This window comes from Oryzias melastigma, linkage group LG14 (assembly GCF_002922805.2).
Source record: "Oryzias melastigma strain HK-1 linkage group LG14, ASM292280v2, whole genome shotgun sequence".
NCBI lineage: Eukaryota > Metazoa > Chordata > Actinopteri > Beloniformes > Adrianichthyidae > Oryzias > Oryzias melastigma.
In genome coordinates this window covers 28,554,817-28,577,505 of record NC_050525.1, presented here as the reverse complement: position 1 = coordinate 28,577,505, position 22,689 = coordinate 28,554,817, and the positions used below count along the sequence as shown (strand labels likewise).

General features: G+C 38.7%; 2 protein-coding genes across 6 annotated transcripts in view; both read left to right on the top strand.

The window, feature by feature from the left end:
• Positions 1-14,228, top strand: part of clip2 (CAP-GLY domain containing linker protein 2) — a 30,775-nt gene extending 16,547 nt beyond the window's left edge. For 2 of the 3 annotated variants that reach the window (XM_036215225.1, XM_024266219.2), the window contains exons 6-18: positions 340-537; positions 624-715; positions 1,120-1,180; positions 2,689-2,739; positions 4,304-4,615; positions 5,907-6,434; positions 6,510-6,567; positions 8,085-8,168; positions 9,278-9,434; positions 10,397-10,556; positions 11,749-11,937; positions 13,598-13,648; positions 13,721-14,228. In XM_036215225.1, coding sequence (XP_036071118.1) covers positions 340-537; positions 624-715; positions 1,120-1,180; positions 2,689-2,739; positions 4,304-4,615; positions 5,907-6,434; positions 6,510-6,567; positions 8,085-8,168; positions 9,278-9,434; positions 10,397-10,556; positions 11,749-11,937; positions 13,598-13,648; positions 13,721-13,732 — 1,953 coding nt within the window. In that variant the 3' untranslated portion in view covers positions 13,733-14,228. The remainder of the gene's footprint in view (positions 1-339; positions 538-623; positions 716-1,119; positions 1,181-2,688; positions 2,740-4,303; positions 4,616-5,906; positions 6,435-6,509; positions 6,568-8,084; positions 8,169-9,277; positions 9,435-10,396; positions 10,557-11,748; positions 11,938-13,597; positions 13,649-13,720) is intronic. The other variant, XM_024266220.2, reaches the window with a different exon arrangement.
• Positions 14,229-15,902: 1,674 nt separating this feature from the next.
• Positions 15,903-22,689, top strand: part of gtf2ird1 (GTF2I repeat domain containing 1) — a 41,121-nt gene continuing 34,334 nt past the window's right edge. For all 3 annotated transcript variants that reach the window (XM_024263662.2, XM_024263655.2, XM_024263648.2), the window contains exon 1: positions 15,903-16,660. The gene's annotated coding sequence lies outside the window, so the exon portion shown is untranslated. The remainder of the gene's footprint in view (positions 16,661-22,689) is intronic.

Below are 22,689 nucleotides of genomic sequence, written 5' to 3'. Positions count from 1 at the left end.
ATTTAGCTATTTTTTAGCTAGCTATCAGCATCAGCGTTTTTAGCTATCAATTTCAGCATCTTCAGTGGCCAAATTCAGCTTCAGAATTCACACTAGTATTATTGCAGGTAATGCTGTATATCTAGTTCATAATCATGTTAAAAAGTTATGGTTTTAAAGTTTTCCGGTGACGCCTCAGGTGTTAAAGGGTTAAAGAGAAATCTTATAAAAGCAAAAAAACAAAACTTTATTCTCTTTAAACGCTGCAAAATATGTCAAAAATCCTTCTATTATTTAGGTTAAATTGCTTTGTCTTTTTAAAAAAATCTGCTCTTATTGTTTGTTTTTGCTTGTGTGAAGCTGACGGAGACGTCGTCCCGCTACGCCCGGAAGATTTCCGGCACCACGGCGCTCCAGGAAGCCCTGAAGGAGAAGCAGCAGCACATCGAGCAGCTCCTGGCTGAGAGGGACCTGGAGCGGGCCGAGGTTGCCAAGGCGACCAGCCACATCTGCGAGGTGGAGAAAGAGCTGAGCGTGCTAAAGACGCAGCACATGCAGGTGGGGAGGAGGAGGTCTTCGGAAGAGAGTTTAATTTGGGATTAGACGACGGAAATGCGGCAAACGTCTCTACTTCCTGTTGGCAGTACGTCTCAGAGAACGAGCAGATCAAAGCTGTTCTGGCGGGAACGCAGAAGGAGAAGCTGGAGCTGGCCAATCAGCTGGAGGAGGAGAAGAGGTGACCGACTTTAACGTCTATGAGAGCCAAACAGCAGATTTAAAAAATCCATTTGTAGCTGAGCAGAGGAAAGCTTTTCAGAGTAAAAGCATGGAGAGCTACACTCCCCACTGATGCTCTCACAACACTTTCCATTCATGAAAGATGAAAAAGAGAAGGTGACATTTCAGATGATTTAGCAGAAACTTCCAGCTCATTGTGGTCTGTCAGTCTGGGAATTGAACCCCTGTTGCTTTGACTGGCAGCCCACTGTTGTACAGCATCCCGTGTCAGTCAGAAAGGCGGATTGATGTGTGAAACTTTGAGGGAAAATCCTGAGATTTCTCCAGATCCTGATGTTTAACTCCAGAATCTCAGATCCTGATTTGAACTATTCAACATGAACGTTTCTGATGTTTTTCCAGGAAAGTGGAGGACCTCCAGTTCAGGGTGGAGGAGGAATCCATCACCAAAGGAGACCTGGAGGTATCGATAAACTCTTCTTATGGTTCACATCAGCACCAGAAGTTGGTGCTTCATCCCGGTGGTCCGGTTTCAGCACCACAGCCGGTTTTTTGATAGAGGATTGTGAAGGAGGCGGAGCTGCAGCTCAGTGATTCTCTAATATTCTATAGGAGCTCCACGAGCAGAGAACTTGCAGGTTTGATCAGATCTTCAAATCCTTCAGACAAAATAATGATCTGTCGAGTCTCGGGATTCGGGACACGTTTGCTCGGGAAAACAGGAATCCAGACGACACTCCCAACAGACCGGAACACAAGATCATCTGTAATGAAGCTTTTGAAACTGTAAAAAATCTTTAAAAAATGTAATTTCCATCTAAAGTTCACATTTATGGTGATAAATCCTTATTTCTCCAAATACACAAAAGTTAAACTAAATGACATTTTTGGACGGATAAAAATGTTTTTGCAATTTTGGTTTGGTGAAAAACAACTTTTTTTGCTCTAATGAAAGTCACCAAGTGTAAACTTCAAGATAATCTTGACAGATTTGAGAACTTCAGATGTATTTCTGTTTTTTCTGCCCCAAATCTTTGAAAAGACTCCAAGAAAAAAGATCTCTGAATCCTCTAAAATCAACAGTTTTAGGTAAAGAAATGGTTGAAAAAAATAATTCTCCTCCTATATTCTGAAGAAAACATTCATTTCAATTTAGATGAGAAATTTCACTTTAAAACTATGAAGAGAATTTAATCTGAGTTTGGAAAATGTCAGAAAAAAATATTTTGCAGAAAAAAAGAGATGCTGAAACCTGAAAGACTTCAGAATTACAAAAATTAATGTGAAAAAACTTCCAAATAAATCATAATAAAACTTCAAAATAAGTGAAAAAATAATCAAAAAATTCATAATAAACGTAATTATGTCATTGAAATGAATAAAATGTTTGCAGAAATGTGAGATTTCGAAGGTAAATGTCTGAGACGCTCATAAAAAAAGTAGCTTATGGTGTCGACTTCGACAAAAACTGTCAGCTAAACCTTTTTTTTTAACTTTGAACTTTTTTTTGGTGTTTTTTTAAACACAAAAAAATAAAAAAGATAATTTACTCTAATTATAAAAAGGTTTCAATAGATGCTCAGATGTGCTTCAGTTAAAACAAATAAGAAATAAAAAGGGAAGAAGCTTCAAAACATCCAAACACAACTATTAAAAACTATTTATAACATAATTTCAGTTATTGCATAAAAAATTAAAAACAAAGTTAAAAAATGCTGAATGATTATTAAGCTAAAATTGTGGCTTTTATTTTGGCGGAGTTTTGGATTTAAGATCTGAAAGATCAAAATTGGACTTAAAGTTTACCAAAATAAATTTTTTTCATAAAAATGACAGATTAATAAAGACAGTTTTTCTATTCATTTTGAAGGTAAACAGTGTTAAACGGTGTCAAACTGTCCCCAGACGTTTGGATTTGTGATAAAAACGGCGTTCAGCATCCTTGAACGCACAGACTCCTTCTGCCAACAGGACAGGCGCGGTCCGGCCGCAGCATCCCCGCGGTTGGGTAAGACGCTCAAGGTGAAGAAAACCACCTTCGTTTGACTCTGATCCGCTGCTGATCTGTCCTCAGACGCCGTCCAGGACTTTCACCTTTCACACACTCGCTTCTCTTCCTGTCCTGCGTGTGGCGCCGTCGAGTCCTGGACGCGGTTCCGAGTCTCCTAGATAGTGTAGTTCAGATTAACCCGTCAGCGGTCGCTGGACGGACGTACGGCTGCGCTCCTCTCACCTCTCTGCTTGTTTGGGCAGCAACACATTGATCGTCTGGAAGCAGATGATGCTTCAAAACAGCTGATTCAGGGGGCGGGGCTTTGTAGCAGAATCACAGGAAACTCGCCTCCATCTGCTGATGCTGAGTCAGCGAAACCCCAAACCTCAATCTGACTGCAGATGGGATTCAGACCATCGGAGGATGAAACTCTCTCTTCTGGGTGCAGATCAGATCAGATCAGATTCAGCTCGAGTTCAGCTGTGATGGAGCCGCAGTCTCACAGCCTGAAGGATCAGCTTTCATCATAAACTTAAATCATGAGTTTAAAACTCTTCTCATGAACATTTTGACTTTGAAAGTGTTTTGAGTTGTGATAAATGATCCTGTTTGCTCCTCTCTTAAGACTTGTCTCAGCATCCTTGAGGAACAGAATTTGATTTTCTCTGCTGCCCTCTAGTGGCCGAAATGAAACATTAGAAAAACAGATGAAACATTTTCCCAGAATTCTTCTGTTTTCAGTGAGATTCTAACCATTAAAAAATAGTTTTAATCTATTAACACTTTAAATCCGGATTAAGGAATTGGCTTTTTAGTTTTTTTTAGGCCATGGTAAATAATCAATTTCTCTGTTGTTGGATCAATTAAAGTTCTATATTTGTCTATTCTACTCTAATCTAGTCTTCTCTACTCCTCTTGTCTAGTCTGTTTTACTCTACTCTTGTTCAGTCTACCCTGTTCTTGTCTATTCTGTTTTTGTCTAGTCTACACTAGTCTTGTCTACTTTACTCTTCTCTACTCTAGTGTACTTTATTCTACTTTACTCTTGGCATGTCTGATTTACTGTACTTTCTTCTTTACCTACTCTACTATTGTCTTGTATGATTTACTCTGCTGTACTTTTCAGTACAGCAGAGTATTCAATTCAGTTTTATTCATAATTTTGCCTTTTTTTCGGTTCAAACTGATTTTTTCAGATCAGTCAGAAAGAATCAGATTTGGAACAAAAAAGTGACAATAAATGGAGACGAATTGAATCTGAAATAAAATTCAGACTTTTTAAATTCAAATTGAGATTTTATTGTGGTTGCTGCCCCAGAAGCTCAAAGATTTGATCTCCTCCGTTCAAAAATCCGATTTCAGAGTTTAGAATATTTGTTCTCATTTTTCTACGAATCAGAAATCTGTTTCAGTGACGATGTAACGAACCAGACAATGTGTTGCTGTCCACATCTGAAGGATCTACCCGACTGAATGCACGCCTCCAGTCTCTGCAAGGATCTCCGTGTCTTCTTCTCTTTCCTTTCTCCTTCTCTTCGTTTCTGTCTTTATTCAGACGCCGTTCTTCTTTGATGTTTCTTCTTCTCTCATCAGCAAACCACAGTGGAGGAGCAGAGTCGCATCATGCAGCTGGAGGAGGAGCTCGGCCTCCGGAGAGCTGAGATCCAGGAGCTGCAGGCGCAGCTCAGACGGCGCACCGAGGACGGACACGTGACCGCCGGGGCCGACGCCCAGCTGGAGCCCGGCCAGGGCGGAGAGGAGCACGCCACGGCGCTGGCGGCCAGCCGACAGGAGGCGGAGAGTCTGAAGGCCGTCGTGGAGAAACAGAACCTGGAGATCAGTGAGATGAAGATGAGAGTCCAGCAGGCCACCAAGGAGAACGTGGAGATGATGGACAGCTGGAAGGTACACCTGGTGCCCAGTGAGAATTAATTTTGGGCGTAGTCCCCGCCCCCAAAAATGATGACATCACAGCGGGTGAAACTGTGAAAAAAAATGATGTGAGGCCAAAATGTCTTATGGGGCTAAAAAATGTGTCAAAATCTACTAACAAAACTAAAACACACGTCTCAGAGATACACAAAGGAAGTTAGGAAATATTATGGGATGGCCACAAGACTTATAGCTTGGTGGCCATTTTGTGGCAAAGTGATAAGTTTGGCAATTTTCACATTTTTGGGGAAAGAAAACTTTTGCTTAAGTGATCTTCACAGAATTTTACACAAAACGCCACTAGCTTAAAAAAAAACGCTAGCAAGGATTTGTTGACCTTTGACCTCGGGAGAGGCCCTTCAACTTGAATTTCTCCAAAAAATCCCCTTTAAGTACCTTCTGCTCATTCAAACTCCTCCCAGCGGTGTTGACCTCATAACTCCTCGAGCATCATGTTGGAATTATAGATTTTGAATGGCGCTTGCAAAGCGAGCTCGCAAACGTTTCCTTGTTACTCACATATTTTTTTAATGGAATGTTGTAAAAACTGATTGCATGAATCGTTGACTCAAGCCAGACGAAACAATATGACACACATTATGATCATATTAGAAATGTGGGCGTGGTTATTGAAAAACCTCCGTTGCTAAGGAAATTCCAAAATTTACTTTTGCCGATTCTTAAAAGAATGACATCGACCTGTTCGTCACCTTTAGGCGACCAAAAAATAAAATGGTTACTATGGAGATAAAACCAGCAGAAAAGCCGCCATGTTGAAAAAAAGCTGCTCAGCCAATGAGGGTGTGGTTAAAAGTGGGTAATGGGCGGGGTCACAACGCCTGCTGAAGGCATAGCTTGTAGCTTTAATTTGTTCTTAAAGTTTCTACAGGATTTTAATAATTTTTTAAAACAAAAATTTTCAATAGTTTAATAAAATGATGTTCAAGTCACACAGAAACCATTAAAGCTATCTTAAAAACTAGGGAAAATGGATTTGGTAATATATGTATATAATATATCGCAATATTTCATATGATGTTGATTTAAGATGTCGACAAGAAGATATTTAATTAATTAGTTATTTATGCGTCATACACATTTATAAAAGTGAACCATTGATTTGGATATATCGCCATATAAATTGTATCAAGAGTATCGTGTTGCTATGACACGCCCCTATTAAAACCCCACAGCGACAGTCGGGGGTTTTCTGACTAGATCTGATCTCTTTTGGGACTCACAGTTTGCTTCCTTTCCTCTGCAGGCTAAGTTTGACACCTTAGTGAGCGACCACCAGAGGTCCCTGGAGGAGCTGAAGGCCTCGCTGAGCCTCGGTCCGGCCGCTCCAGACGGCGCCGAGCAGAACGCCCAGGAGCTGAGGAGCACCCTGGAGGGCCTGAGGATGGAGCACCAGCTGGAGGTGGAGAACCTGAAAGCCAAACACAAGATCGAAGCCGCCATCCTCATCAAGGAGCGCGAGGACCTCGGCGCTCGCCTGCAGGAGGCCAGGGACCAGCTGGGGAGGCCTGAGACGGACGCCGCAGAGAAGCTGCAGAAGGCGGAGAGGAGGCTGGCAGAGATGGAGCAGCTGCAGGCGGAGCAGGACAGGAGCGCCGGGGATCTGCGCGAGCGGCTGGAGCTGTCGGAGAAGAAGATGACGGATTACCAGGCCCTCCAGAAGGCTCAGGCGGAGAGCCGAGGAGAGATCCAGAGGCTGGAAGAGAAGCTGAGGGTGACGGCGAACCAGCTGCAGGCTGCGCAGGCGGACCGCTACACGTCGCACGATGCAAACGTGAGTCCGCCGCCAGCCGGCCGGCGTGCAGCTGCTGCAGCTCACCTGCATCCTCACCGCTCTGTGTCCTCACAGGTGATCGAGGACAACGAAATCTCAGCAGAGAAGATGAAGATGAAGCAGAACATCGAAGGTACATTTACGTCTCCTCCTATCCTGAACCAGGAGTCTGCAACCTCACGTGGCTCCTTTGGTGTAGCTCTTTGGCTTCAAGAAAAATGTAAATGTTTGGAAAAAAATAATAGCTTTGGTAGATATTGACACAGGATGTATTTTATTTTGAAAGGAATTTGTGTGTTAGGCTGTCAGAGGACTGTTAGAATTCAAATATAGTAAATATTTAAAAGCTGAATTTGACTTTTTTTTTTTTTATTGTATTTTTACAAATTCTGAAGTGTGATTTCACAGCTCAGGAGGAGACTGGGACCAAATGGTTCTTCTAGTGTCAAAGGATGCAGACTCCTGTTCTAAACCACGTCAGTTTGGAGAGTCAATCCTTTAAAACATCTAAAACATCCAAACTTTCAAAAGAACTTCTTAAACCAGAAGCATCAAACTTCATGATCCGGTTTAGAATTTGGAGAGTAAACCTAAAGCTCAGACATGAAGAAAATCGCCATCTATAACAGAAAAGATCTTTTTAAATTTAGCAAAATTAGCAAAACTTAACAGTTCTTTTAGTGTTTTCAGAAGTTTCTGTGAGATTTGGATGGAAATAAATGTAGAAAATATACTTTACTGTGACAACAACTCTGGAATAAACAGTTCTTCTCAAAACAAGTCAAAATAAAGAATACAAGATGTTTTTATTTTGGGTTTAAGTGAAAAAAATTGACTATTAAATCAGTAGAATTTATTTTCTCTTTAAATAATTTGTGATTTTCTGCCCTTTTAATCCTGGATAATCCATACTGCTAAAACTGTAGAGATAATTTTCTTTAAATAAGCAAAAAATAGGACAAGAAAGATTGTGTTACCAGGAATTCTTATTTAAAGAAAATTTTATTATTTTACTTTGAAGACGGAAAATAAAACATTTTTCCTAAAAAAAAAAGTCTTTTTACTTTCTGAAGATTCCGTTTTTTGTAGATTTTTTTTCTGGGATTTTAAAGTTAATTGATTTTAATTTGATATTTTTTCTTTTTGTGAAGCAGCAAAAAAAAGCAGCAAAAAAAATAAAAGATATATATATATTTTAAATGTCGGTCAAATTTGACCTGGTGTTTTCTGCAAAGTAAAGACCAAATAAAAAGTAGAACATTTATATTTAGGTGTATTTTCTGTTAATTTAAGATACATTTGTCACTAAAAAATCCTAAGTAAATGTCTGTTTCTATTCAGACTTTTGCTCTGCTGCTGTAAAATGTATTTTTTTCTGTGTTTTGAGTCAATAAATACTTTCTGATTCATCGTTTGCCTTTTAAAAAGGCTTCACTTCCTCCAAAAAAAAGACTAATTTCAGTTTATTTGTGCATTGTGTCCAATTTTCTGCTGAGTCATGATCCGCTCAGACCTGCAGCTTCATCTGCTGTGAAGACGACTGAAGCCTCGAAGCTTCACTGAAGCTGAGGAGGATCTGAAAGACTCTGTGATGCTGAAGCAAACGCCGTCAGTCTGACTGATGTTGTTGTTGTTTTTGTTTGTCCACAGAGACGACAGAGAAGCTGCTGAAAAGAGAAAAAGAAGTTTCTACTCTGACTTCTCAGGTTGAAGCCCTCAAATCCCAGATTGGAGGTGATGTTCCTCTCTGAACTCTTTATCTTTAACATAGATCCAAACCGTTCAGATGCTGCTCAGAAGAGGATCAGATGCTACTTATTTATTTAAAATGATCAAATTAAAAACTTAATAAGCAAAAGTCAAAAGATAAATGGCAAAGTTTGAAAAGAGGTTGAAGTTTGACAAAATCCCAGAAGAATCTGATAAATTCTCTATCAGAGAACAGAGTAGAAGATCAGCTTCAGGTGGATATTTGTTCTGTTCTGGATATCTCTTCCCAGCTTCAGGTTGAGGATCAAAAAAGTCTAAGGATTCAGTTGGAGCTTCGTTAGTGAAGGACATCTCTCCTCAGATCTTCTTTGACTCGGTGGCTGGTTTCCAGGGCGTTTCAGAGTTTTCTGGGAGAGGAGATCAACGATTAAGACGGAAATGCTCCTCACAAATGATCAGAAACACGTTGCTGTGGCTCCTCTGCAAGCTAAAAACATGAAGTCCTTCCCTGACATCCAAACTGGATCTGCAGCTCAGCGGACCTTTTATCCTCCGTGTTCGATTCCCTCGCGGCGAACGTCTGAGCTGCAGCCAGGGACTCGTACCGACAGCCAGAAGAGTTTTGTTGGGAGGATTTCATCCCTCCCTGTCTACGCTCAAGAGAACTGAAGACTTCCTCATTTTTGAAGCTGAATCACTGAAGAAACATGAAAGCGACTTCAGCTTCTGCTGTGAATTTAAAGGGTAACCAAACAGGGAAGTTGGAGGCTGACTCCACCCACTGCCGAAATGTGAAGATCCCGTCAGAGGGGCGGGGCTTGGGGCTGGACTGTTATCATTACTGGAGCTGCAGATGATGACGTCAGACTTTTGAAACTTACATGGTTTGAACAATCCAACTGTAATACCTCAACTCAACCTGTAGGGGGCAGCACACAGGCGAGTTTTGACTATTATGAAGATTTAAACAGTTTTATTTAAATTTGTCAAAACTGTGGCAATGACCAACAGACAGCACTTTTAAAGCCCCATTTACAGATGTCAACAGACAGAAAAAGTTCATTTTGGGTCTTTAAAGAAACGTTTCTCAAACTGATAGATCTGAACGACGTGTTTCCCTCCGTTGTTGTTAGCTCTGGAAGGAAAAGTTCGACTGGGAGAGAAGAAGACCGAAGCGCTGGCCAAGGAGAAGCTGCGCGTGGAGGCGGAGCTGGAGTCCATGACCAAGAAGTCCCATGATGCCTCTGGGCAGCTGGTCAGCATCAGCCAGGAGCTGCTGAAGAAAGAGAAGTAAATCTGTTTTTTCTGCTCTCACTGACGTGGAAAGAACTTTATGAAAACAGAACTCATTAAGAAAATATTCATAAGGTTCTTGAATAAATTAATTTTAAGGTTATGTTTATAAAAATGGTCTGTTAAACCCAAACTAAATATTCATTCTACATCCAAAAATATCCTTTATAAGCCGACAAACATCCAGAAAATGATCCGACCTCAAACCCTCAAAAACAATCCAGCAGCATCTCAGACTCTACGAGCCTCAGGAGGATTCTACAGAACACTAAACTGGACTCTAAAGTCATGATTTCAATTTCTGTTGCTGCATTTGAATCAGAAAATACAAAATTCTGGATCAAGATGAGGATTCAGCTGACAGGCACGGCGGTGGAAGAATTATTATTTTATTGTCTTAAAATACGGTTCAAGTTTTTATACATTAAGATTTAAAGTTAAATTTTCTGTGTTTGTATTTGTCCACAAAAGCTCAACTTTTTATGATTCAATATTTAGTTTGAGGAACTTAAAAAGCTGCAAAATAATTTTTGTTTATACTTTTTGCACTAGTGATTGATATTTTATTACTGCTTTTATTTTAAAACATACTAAAAAAAAATTAAATCACTAGTGCAAAAAGTAAGACAAAAAAGAAACAATGTCGTGAATAAAAATACAAAGGTGAGGAGAGGACAGATAATGTTGCCAGATTAGGTGGTTTTTACTCAAATTGGGCTGATTTTTGCCCAATCTGGCAACACTGCAGACAGAAAGACGCTGCGCTCGCATGAACTCTGTAGGTAAATTCAAGCTGAGAGAAAAACTCCAAGGAAAGTATCGATACTGTCGATACTCGATTGATACGCCCACCACTACCTCCTGCTCTTATTCTGAACAGGAAGTGAGGTGTCCATTGGTGAAGCAGTCATCAATAAAAGTTGACTTTCTGCTGCTTTCCGTCTCCTTTCCATCCTCAGGAGCCTGAACGAACTCCGGGTTTTGCTCCTGGAGTCGCATCGGCACTCGCGCGACATGGAGAAAGACCTGAACAGGGAGGTGCACAAAGCCGAGTGGAAGATCAAGGAGCAGAAACTTCAGGACGACATCAAGACTCTGAGAGAAAAGCTGCTGGTTCTGGTGAGGGCAACCATGGAACTCATGGAGGCTCATGGGGGCTCATGGGAAATGTAGTTTCAGGACTCCTCATCATCACAGCACAGAAACTGGATCTAAACCCTAAAAACTAAACAGTGGAATGTTTTATTTCCTGGATTACATTTGAAGTGTTTCTAGTTTGACTTTATGAAACCATAAACATTGATTTTATTGAGTTTAAATCTGTCAAACTGAACCACAAAGAGGCTCACTTCCATTTATTCAAGATGATAAAGTTCTGATTCAGGAAGACGTTTTCCAAACATCCTGATGAACTTTAAAGAACTTCCTGGTGGGAATTTGATGCTTAAAAATGACTTTAAGAAAAACTATTTTAAACTGTTCTTTTTTTATTGATGGTTAAAGCAAAAAGAGCCTAAAATTAGAAAGGAAAAAACACACTAATCTCAAGAAGAAAATTACTGGAAAGTAGTAAAATAGTCATTTTTACTTAAGAAGAAATCTGAAATAAGATATAAAAATCTAGAAACATGTGGGGAAAAAAGCTAAAATTCTGTTAGATTTATAAATAATTTAAATAAAGTTAAAGATAGAATGACTTCAAATAGAATCTCCTACAGTCCAATAATAAGTATTTTTTTGCTAGTACTTAGCAAAAGGTTTGTGTTTTTGAGTTTTTATGCATCTAATTGTGGTTCATTTTGATTACAGTGACAAAAACTACTGTAATAAGTGGAAATGACTCATTTTAGAACAAAATGGGAGCAAAATAAGAATATTCCACTATCTTGATAAACCCCCATAAACCTAAAAGTACTGCTAATTTTAGAACATCAATCTACATGTTTGTTTCCAAAATAATAATGAAAGCGGGTCTAAACAACAACAATAAAATCTTTAAATTGGATCAAAAATAACAATTTTTTTTAGTCTTAAATGAAGTTTTTCTATTGACAGAAATGATTTTCACTAATTTTAATGATAATTTCCTTTTTTCTAAATCTTAGCTCTTAATCAGATGAAAATCCTCCTCTGTTCTGACTTAAATAAAAGCTAATATAAGGTTATAAACCTTTGCATGATCAAATAGTTTGTAATGTGGAACCTAATCTGAAGATTTGGCTGAACCCGGACGTGGAAAACTTTATTTTCCTCGTCGTCTGAGTGAAAGTTTGGCACCTGAAATGTTTTTCTGTGTTATTTTTACTTTCAGGGTCGAGAGCGGGCCTCGCCGGATCACCGGCGCCACTCCATGCTGGATCCGATGGCTCTGGACTCTGAGGTGAACCGCCTGCGGCAGCGGCTGCTCAACACCGAGGACGCCCTGAGGAACGCCTTGGAGCACAACCAGCAGGTGGACCAGCTGGTCCAAGCCATGCGCCGACGCCCGGATAAAAGCCCGGTAAAACCCAAACCAGGATTCCACTTAACTGCAGTTAAAGACTCGATCTGATGAAAACTGTTTTTAACGTGTTCTGGTGTCATGACGACACGAGAAGAACATTTAGATGATGATGTAAGGAAAACTAAGATATTGATGGACATTTTTATGTAGCAACAGTGAAGATTTACGCTGGTGAGACACACAGCTATCATAATCAGACAGGGGGATTAGGGGCGGAGCTCCAAAAGCCACGCCCCCTCAGAGGAGAATTTGGAAACAGATTCTTCAGATCGACTTGAAAAATGACCTTTTATTACATTCAGGTTGTGGGATTTTGGTTAAAAACTCTGTAATTATCATTTAAACACTACTGGGAATGTTTTTTTAAATTAAAACATTTTCATGGGGACTTTAAGTACTTTAAGCTGCCATGAAAGAGTTTTTGCATGTGTTTGTTTATCACCATTACCTTCTGTGATATCACACAGCCTGATGTCGTTATTACTATAATTTTGTGGTTTGTTGCGCTTGCTGATTTCTGAGTATTTCTTTATTCAAATTGTTGTGAATCCGAAGCAGCAACATTTTAAAAAGATGGTAGAAAATACGTCCTTGTTTTTCCTCGTTTGAGCTGAGATCGTGATCCAAACTGTCTGGACAGCTCCGCTAATGTTAGGCTGGAGGCTGTAAGCTAGTGGGAGAGAGTGTAAACAGAGAACTCTCAGCTACAGAGAAGGGAAGGGGGGGTGGGGTTACTTCTCACAAACAACTTAGAGGTGAATTTCCTGCCGCTCTGCAGAAACTATGACCTAAAAAAACAACACAAGATTTTAGATTTTGTCTATAAACGGCAGAATCGTGAATAAAAGACGACTAGAAATGCTTTGACAAAAGATCCGAAGAATACAAGAGTTGGTGAAACTTTAGGAATTTTGGCCAGACTTTTATTTACTTGCATAAAAGGGTCAATTTGACCCCAAAACCACAGCAGAACCATTCGTCTATTTGATGCACAATCGCACAAACTGCTGATAAACTATATTAATTTTTTTGTCATTTAAATCTTCTTCAAAGGATCTTTCATACATTTTCTGTTGTCACTTAAACATCCGTACAAAGCTTAGATCAAATGTGTCAAAGTCGAGGCCCGGGGGCCGGATCCGGCCCTCCAGATCATTGCATTTCATTGTTAGTAATGGCCCAATGTTATTCCTGTTTTGAAGTTAGGCTAATATTTCAGCTACATGCTAGCTGTTTTGGCTAATTTAGGCTTTTTGATTAAGATTTTTAGGCTGTTTTGGATTTTAGGTATTTTTTATTTAGCATTTAGCTAATATTTTAGCTGGCTATCAGCTTCAGCATTTTCAACTATTAGTTTTATTGATTTCGTCTATCATCTTCAGTTTTTTTGAGCTAACAATTTCAGCATCTTCAGCGGCTAAATTCAGCTTACAGCTTTCACGCTAGCATTATCACAGGTAATGTTATATATGTAGTTCATAATCATGTTAAAAAGTTAGAGTATTAAAGTTTTAAAAATGCAGTTTTAGAGTGTTCAATAAATGTTTATCCTGTTCGACCTCGAGTGTCTTTTGGATTCTGGCCCCTCCTGCGATTGAGTTCGACACTCCTGGTTTAGGTCCACGCTGACATTCCCATTTGTTTTTCATTATTTTAGGTCCACGGAGCGAACTCTGCCAACGGGATTCACCACCAGGACTCAGAAGACGTCGGTATCTCCTCTCTGTGCTCCTCTGAGTTGGCCGTCGCTTCATTCCTAACCGTTCTGCTCCGTGTTCAGGGACAGCGCTGACGGAGGCCGGAGGATCCGGATCCAGACCGACGGAGGCGACGACGTTTCCACTTCAAACCAAAACCTCTGGATCAAACGACGAGCTGTTGGAAGATCGCTGAAAGTAATATAAAAAAGGGACGTGGAGAGATATTATCGGTACACCTGCTGAAAACCTTTGATGCTTTATCGTAGTTAGGAACCCGCTCTGCATCCCGGTCCGGAACCCCAACAGCTGGCTCCACAACACCGCGGCTTCCTTTGGTTTATTTATTACTCCCTTTCTACAATCCGCTGTATGTCTGCATAAAACTCATGAAAACTCTTGGATTTTTCCGTTTCGTCCTGCTGCCGCCGGGAATGGAAAGGTTTTTATTTGATTCATTAAAAACAAGCAAAAAACCCTGAAAGCATCCAGAACCGACGGGAGGAACCAGGAAGAGGAACCGCCAACAAACGGTGTGATGATGGAGAAACACTGTAATCCTTTCAGTCATTAAAGCTTTTATATGAAAGAGTTGTGACCACGCAGCACTATTTTACTCTACATTTACACAAACTACATTCTAATAATTCTCCTCCAGATGAATAAAAGGGTTAGAATCCCAGCGTTTATTGAGGCTTCCACCTGAAGGTCTGTTTGCTCAGAGGACGCCACACACGAGGTTCAACGACCAGCGAGAACTCCGTAAACACCGACGCTCCAGCTGGAGGTCAAACCGCTGGAGTCCATCATTAAACATTAACCGTGTGGCTGAGCGGGTTTGATCCTGAGACTCCACAGATCTGGGTTCTTTGTGGCATTTCCCTCTAAAACCTAACCGATCTCTGGATTTTTTTAACCCAAAGTGTTGATGTTCAGAGGAAGATGGTGTAAAAATTCAGATATAAACCATTTTTGCTTCTTGGAGGACAGAGTACTGCTGCTGTGAGGAAGTCTGATTCTTGTTCTGCAGCTTAAGTTATAAAGTTAATCCCTCAAAATCATCCAGAATATATTTTTTTCAATTTTATTTTTACCATGAGTCCATTAAAAAAATATATCATTATTTTTAGGAACTTTAACTCATATAAATTTGTTTCAGGTGATTTATTTATTCTATTTTCCCATTAACTTTAGCTTGATATCAAAGCAGCTTTCAGATTATTTCTTTGTCAGATTATTTTGCTTTTCTCGCTTTTTTAGCCCAATTATATTTCAGATGATTTCTCATAAACTTTAGACCATAAAAGAAAAATCTGATCATTTTTTATTTTTCCATGATATTAACCTGATATTATATTACATTTCCAGTTTTTTTTATCACATTGTCTTTATTGTATATTCCTCTGAGCTTTAACCCATATTAAAATAAATTTCTGATTATTTAGTTTTTTCCATGAATTTTAGCCTGATATCACAGCATATTTCAGATTATTCCATTGTGATATTTCCTCTAATTATTTCATTTTATTTTCTCACAATTTTTTTAAAATTACATATCAGATTATTTCCTTTTTTTTCTCATAAACTTTAGCCGAAAGAAAACAAATTAATATTTTTTATTTTATTTTTCCATGAACATTAGCCTGATATTAAAACATATTTCTGATTATTTAATTGTAAAACTCTTTCTTTTTTTAACTTTCTTTAGATTTTTAGCCCAATTTGAAAATTAGACTTCAGACTATTTCTTTATTTTCCCCATAAACTTTAGCCAATAGAAAACAAGTTTTGTAATTTATTTTTCCATGAACTTTAGCCTGATATTAAAAACTTATTTCAAATTATTTCTTTATTTTCTTTATTTTACTTTATTTATTGTTTTCTCATAAATTTGAGTCAAATTTTAAATTACATTTTAGATTATTTTTTTCTTTTCCCTTTAACTTTAACCAACAGAAAAATACATATTAGATTATTTTTTTCTTTGAAATTTAAACCATATGAAATTGCATTGCATATATATATATTTAATCAGATTATTCCTTCATTTCATATTCTTATTAATTTTAGCCCATTTAAATTACTTTCAGATTATTTCCTTCATTTTACCACAAACTTTATTAAAACAAATTATCGGTTATTTCTTTGTTATAATTTTTATTTTATTTGAATATTCGCCTGATTTTAAATACATTTCAGTTTATATCTTTATTTTATTACAAATTGGATTGTTTTTTATTGTATATTCATATGAACTTTAGCCCTTGTGAAATTATTTTTCAGATCATTTATTTTATTTTACAGAAAACTTTCTTTATTTTATTAAATTTATTTTCAGGATATTTTTTTATTTTATTTTTCCTCATGAATATTATCCTGATTTTTAAAGACACTCCAGATTAAACTTGTACTTTATTACATATCAGATTATTTCTTTGTCAGATTATTTTTATTCCATTTTCTCATGACTTTAAGTATGATTTTTAATTACTTTTTTTATTCATTGCTGTTTTTATGGATCCATTTATCCAAAATAATAATCTGGATTAAATATAAATGGCCTTTCCAGATGTTGCAGTCAGATGTGACACTGTTCAAAAATAATCCTAATCTTTTATTAAAACTTAAATATTGGTATATAAAACTATCTGGGAATATTCTTCCCTCATTAAAATTCAGTTCCCAGGACGGTTTTCCTTTTTTCCAGATTCCTCCGTTAATCCTGTATGTAAATCGCAGCCAATGGATGCCGGTGTTGAGTTGGGCTGGGATTAGCAGAAGGCGAATGAGTTTCAATTTTACTGGATTACAGAACAAAGAAAAGAAGAAAGGGACACCCTGCTCTGCAAAAAGGGAAAACAGGAATAAACTCGGGAAATCCGAGGAAACCGAAGGCGCCGTCGGAGTCGCGATGATCCGGATTAGGGCGTTTTTCAGCGGACGGGAATCGTTTCTGATGGATTAAAATCGGGGAATATTCCGGGATTGACAGCAGCAACAAGGCTATTTAACCGTTAATTGAGGTGAGATTTCGGTGCGTTTTCCGTGCGTGTCGGAGCGTGTGTGCGCCGTGCTTTTGTCGGGAGAGTGTCTTTGTGTGGACGAACATCCAGAAATTAGCAGATTACAACCATTTCTGCGGAGGAGATGAAAGGAAAAGTGCTAGCGCTAGTTAGCCACGCGGCTAATTTAAAGCTAGCTCGTCGGCTGTCTTAATGTTATGATGCTACCGTTAGCTAATTAGCTAGAAGGGGTTAGTTTGGCTGCTTGTAACCAGTCCCAGGGTGTTGTTAGTTCCCACTTTCCCGGTTTTAATCCCGTCTTTTGTGTCGCCTCGCGGCTGGAGCGCGAGCTCGTGGATGGATTCTGACAGGAAAGCAGCAGCTGTCTGCTGGGAAATCTGCCCCCGATCAGTGAAGGTTGTCCGGCTAGGACAACAAAGACAGCCGGCTGAGAGAGCAGGGACGGGTTAGCAGCTTCCAAACGCCGGGAAAAAGTTTTCCACAGACTGGGAATCACTTCCAGAAAAAGAAAAGAAAAAAAAGTCTCTTTAGTTTGGAGGTAAAACAAGCCTGCTGTCCTGAAGGGGAGCAGGAGTTCCTCACATCTTCTTCTGGGGGTTTCCCAGGTTTCAGCGGCTCCATGATCCAGTTCCTCAAACATTCCTGGATTTAGATGTTTTTAAACTTAAATCTGGTCCAATATTTGACGGTTCTGACTCAGTTTCACAGAGATCTGACAGAACCAGGAAAAGCCTCAAATTGGAATTTCTCAAGTCAAAATACATCATTAATGATATTAAATTGGACGCCACACATTCTTTAACGGAATATTTTATTAGATTTTGGTTGCAGACTTGAATTCCAAATGTTCACACCACAAAAAAAGACATTATACATACAGAAGAACTAAAATACAGATTATAAACGCAAAAACTCACCGCTACATTCAAATTGAGGAGTTCTGTGCCTGATATTACGTTAAAACAATTTCATTCTCCAGACTCACTCAGAAGCTTAAAATAGGATTTCTGAGTATTTCTTTATTCAAATCGTTGCACATTCGGAGAAGATGCTGTTTGAAAAAGCTTGTAGGTGTGACGCACATATGGCTTCCTGCTCCGCTCCATTCCGATGAATCCACTTGTAGATTAGGGCTTCCACTAATGGTTATTTTAATATCACAGATTAATTTTTTTTATTAATCGACTAATTGGATAATGTGTAAACTGCATGTAAAACACATGTTAACCATCATTAACTTTAAACATGAAGTGTTGAAGCTATATGCTAACTAAATCCAAACTGTGCGATTCTTTTGCTTGTAGGAAAGTTAACATGTCTGCAGAAAGACTTGATCTCTTTAGAGAGCAGATGTTCCCTCAGCAGAGATATTTCACTCCGATGGGGTCGAGGCTGCAGGAATGCACAGAAAACATTCGACTAATAAGTTAGCGCTAATGTTAGCTTAGCTTACCTGGACGACAATCCTACAGCGTTTTCATACTCGGTCACAACGTGATCGCTGTAGTGCTGCCATGGAACTCAAGTTGCAGATATCGCACTGGACACTTTTGTCGTTTCCCACTTTCAAGCTCCGTTGGCGTGTTGCTATGGTAGCAGAGTCTTCCTAGAACTTCCTGTGACATCACTACTGACTGGATTAGCACTACTACACATGTGTATCAAAGACAATGGCAGTACTTTTGAGATAAAATAAAAAAACAGCGAATAATTGACCAGACTAGATCCATGTACGTCTCGGCTTTCTTCATCCTTCAGTTTCCTTCAAAACTGTCCAATATCGCTCGCCATTTTTGTTGCACTGTAAATGAATGTTAAGTTGGGGTGTGAGGCGCTGTAAGCTAGTGGGAGAGAGTGAAAACAAAGGGATGATGTGAAATGAGGGCGGGCTTACTTTGTGCCTTCAGTCCCGCCCACAACTCAGAGGTGCCGCTCTGCAGAAACTATGTCCTAGAGAACGACAGATTTTTAAATTTTGTGTAAAAACAGCATCTTCCTCATTAAAAGACCACTGCTGTGAAAGCAGATCAGAAGATGATCAGAGTAGGACTTTTAAAGAACTTGTGAGCTAACACCAACAAACACCTCACCCGCGCTGCGCCACCGCGCTCTTTTTAATCAAATTCTGAGGGGATCATCCTTAATGCCACCTGCAGCCTCTGCATGCTAGATGATCTGCAGTTAGTCCACAGGTGTGTCGTATTCAGAGCTGAGCTGTAAGATTTTAATTAAAAGAATATTAATCGTATCAGAACATGAATAACATCTACGTGCAGAAGTGTTAGCAAATGATAGACGGCGTTGTCTGCGCGTGTCATCGTCATCCATCATTTTGTCATTAATAACGCGACTGAGATATTTTACCGTGGGACAGACATCAGTCACATCTTCTTTGGTACGACAGATCAGCACAGCAATCTTAATGGAATAAGAAACTGTTGTTTTGTGTTAAAAGTCACAGAAAGTAACGTCAGTTTGATCTGCTTTAATCGCACATTTAATACTAAAACTACGAATAATTGTAGAAAAACAAGGGTCTCAAACCCAACGGGCACAAGATGTCTATTAGATAATAATGTCTATTGTAGATGTGTACTGGATACTAACTCTGTTTCTCTGTTAGAGGTCTACCAATAGTATTCTGAAAGATATCTGCATATTAGATCTCCTACACATCTACCTGTAACCGTCTAATCCTTAGATGTCTATTAGAGTACTATTAGAGTCCTTTTTAAAACATTTACTAGTAGATATAAAATAAACAGTAATTGTACTGTCTGTTTTATGTGATTTGTAATGTCGCAATTCTACATTCCAAAACACGTAACTTGATGTGTTCATTCAAAACTTTTATCAACAATATTCATCAAAATCCAACATTTTGATCACAGAAATGCAGATCACGACATAAGCAAGTATTAAAATATATTGAAAAAGTATAATTTAGGGCTGCCATGATTTTTCGAATAATTGACTATTAAAATAGTCGATTATTCGTCACTTTATATTATATGGAGTCAGAGTGTAGTAAAGGTGAAAGTTATAATGGCGTTCTGCTAGCTTTTTGGACTACTTTGACATTTATTATGATTATTTTGGCTAATTTAGAGTTTAGCTAATAGTTAAGCTACACGCTAGCTGTTTTGGATAATTTAGGATTTTTTTTCAGTTTTTTTAGGCTGTTTTGAAGCTTAGCTAACATTTCAGCTACATGCTAACCGTTTTGGCTAACTTGGGCTTTTTTCAGTTTTTTAGGCTAATTTCGCATTTAACTAATATTTTAGCTGGCTAACAGCTTTAGCGTTTTCAGCTGTTAGCTTCAGTGATTTCGGCTATCAATTTCAGCATCTTCAGCTATCAGCACCAGCTCCATCCAAATTCAGCTTACAGCATTCACACTAGCATCATTATCACAGGTAATGCTATATATCTAGCCTTTAGTTAAAGCTAATGATGGTTTAGATGTGTGCTTTACATCCAGTTTGCACATGACCCTATTGGTCGACTAATCAGAAAAAATAATCGTTTATTAGTCGACTATTAAATAATCGTTTGTAACAGCACGAGTACACTTGTTCAACATATGAAGTGATCTAGTTTTTAGACCCGGAGACACGCAGACGAATTATTGAGGTCAGAGATATCTCAGTGAAAATGTTTGTGCACATTTACTCCCACAGGTGTTCTGGGGGCGACAGGTTATAGTGAACACTTACACAACATGTAAAGGTGAAGAAAGTGAGATGCAGGCGTGTTGTACATTTTTAACTTTTTTTTGTTTTTACCTCCCCTCTTCTGGGCACTGCGGAACCCGTTAGTCCTGTTCACGTGATGAGCGGCGTGCTCCTTGAGTGCATTCTGACTGTTGGAAAAGAGAATATTAGAAGTTTATGTGAGCGTCCTATAGACACAATGATGCTGTCATTAAGGAGCCAATACTCACACCTTACAACTTTTTTGAATTTTATTTATTTAACCTTTATTTTACCAGGAAATCCCAATAGATTAGATCTCTTTTCAAGGAAGACCTGGGCTGAAAGGCATCAACTCAACTAGTGGTGGGGAAAAAAAATCTATTATCGAATGCATCGGTTATGATCTATAAACGATTATGAATTGTTTTATGAATTTTAAATAATCAAAAAATTGATATGATTTAAAGTAAAAAGTGGAACTAAATGTGAAGCGTTTTTCACTCTGACATTTTTGAAGAGCACACAAACATGGTTGACCCTCCAGATCTCGTGATCCCAGACTTCACTTTAAGTGATCATTTAGAAGCATTTTGGCTTCAGAGTCGATTGGATAAAAGTCACGTAACATAAGTTTTGTCACACCAAAAATTAATTATGTTGGGACCACAATAAATTTGCAAATCACAATGTGCAGCTAGCTAGACACTAGTTTTTTTTTAGTTTTACGTGAGTTAAAGAAAAAGTTACGTGAGTAAAAAAAAAAAAAAAAAAAACTGTGATGCATTGATAATTGTTTCATAATTGAATTGTTGCCTCCTGAATTGTGATGAAATGGAATCATGAGGTGCCTCAAGTTTCACACCTCTACTTACCACTGACTAGAGTAGGGGCGCCCAAATTCTTATGCTCAAAGGGCCAAAATCTAAATGGAATCTCGGTCCGCGGGCCAATTACAATATTTTTTGCATGTCATGAAATAAAAGCAGCAATCAAAGAATATTGAATATGAAAACAGCAAACTGGGAAGCTAATGAGAGACGTGGAGCTGGTCTTTGGACTTTATCCATTTGCCGTTGTCGCTCCAACTTGGCCAGCTGAAAAAGGTGCTAAAAGCATCGGAAGTGACCGTGAAGGATCATGGGAATTTCTAATTGAAATTGACAGCTGAAAACGCTGAAGCTGATGGCTGAAAACGCTGAAGCTGATAGCTAAAAACGCTGAAGCTGATAGCCAGCTAAAATTAACCTAAATGCCAAATTGGCCTAAAAGAAAAAAAACAGGTTAGCATAAACAGCTAGCATGTAGCTGAAAAAAATAGCTAAACTTCAAAACAACTTAAAAAAATGGGAAAAAAACCCTAAGTTAGCCAAAACAGCTAACTTGTAGTTTAAATATGAGCTAAACTCCAAAATAGCCTAAAAAATAATAGTAAATACCAAAATAGTCCAAAAAGTTAGCAGAATGCCAATTTTAAAACATTAAAACCATAACTTAATGTAACTATGTATTATAAAAACATGCATGAATATTATTCCAGAATAAATCAACTTAAACCTTGAATAACTTTCAATATTTTACTCTCAATAGAAATATATTTTGTCAAAATGATACATGTAAGAAATACTTGATAACATCGGGTCATTAATAACTAAAATGATCTGGAGGGCCGGATAGAATTGGGCCTTGACTTTCACACATGTGCCATAGATCCAAAGGGAAACGGGTTTGGGGTTTTAACTAAACACTCTGCGACTTCTACAGCCAAGACTTGGTAGGATAAAAGTTAACCTTTGGCGGCCCCACTTTGGGCACCCATGGACTAGAGAGTGGCGTAAGGCCATTGTATGACAGCATCATCTGTACATCATAAATCTGTGTAACTTCCATCATCCTTACGAATACTCTCACTGCTGTAACCACATGCACGACAATGGTACGTTCCATTTTCATGACGTTCCTTGAAGTGACCGTACGAGCCTCAAAACTGCAAGACACACCAGCCGCTCCGCTCTATGACCCAGACAACCCGACACCCCGCCGCACCTGTAGGTCCACCCCTGTACGGGTGCATGTGATGAAGACTTAATACATATCTAAAGCTCTGACTTGGATTTCTGTTACATGTGTCCAGTGGGAAGACTAATGGGAAACCAGGCTAACCTGTTTGGGGGAATCGTTCCTTCTACCTGGTAGACACCTTTGATCTGTTTGAGTCCCGCTGCACCTTTCGTACGAATAGCCTTGAAATGATCTAAAACTTTTGTTCTTACCAGTTCTTACTATTTTAGATTTTTGGGTAAACATATTTGACAGCAGATGCTGAGGCTGTTTCAT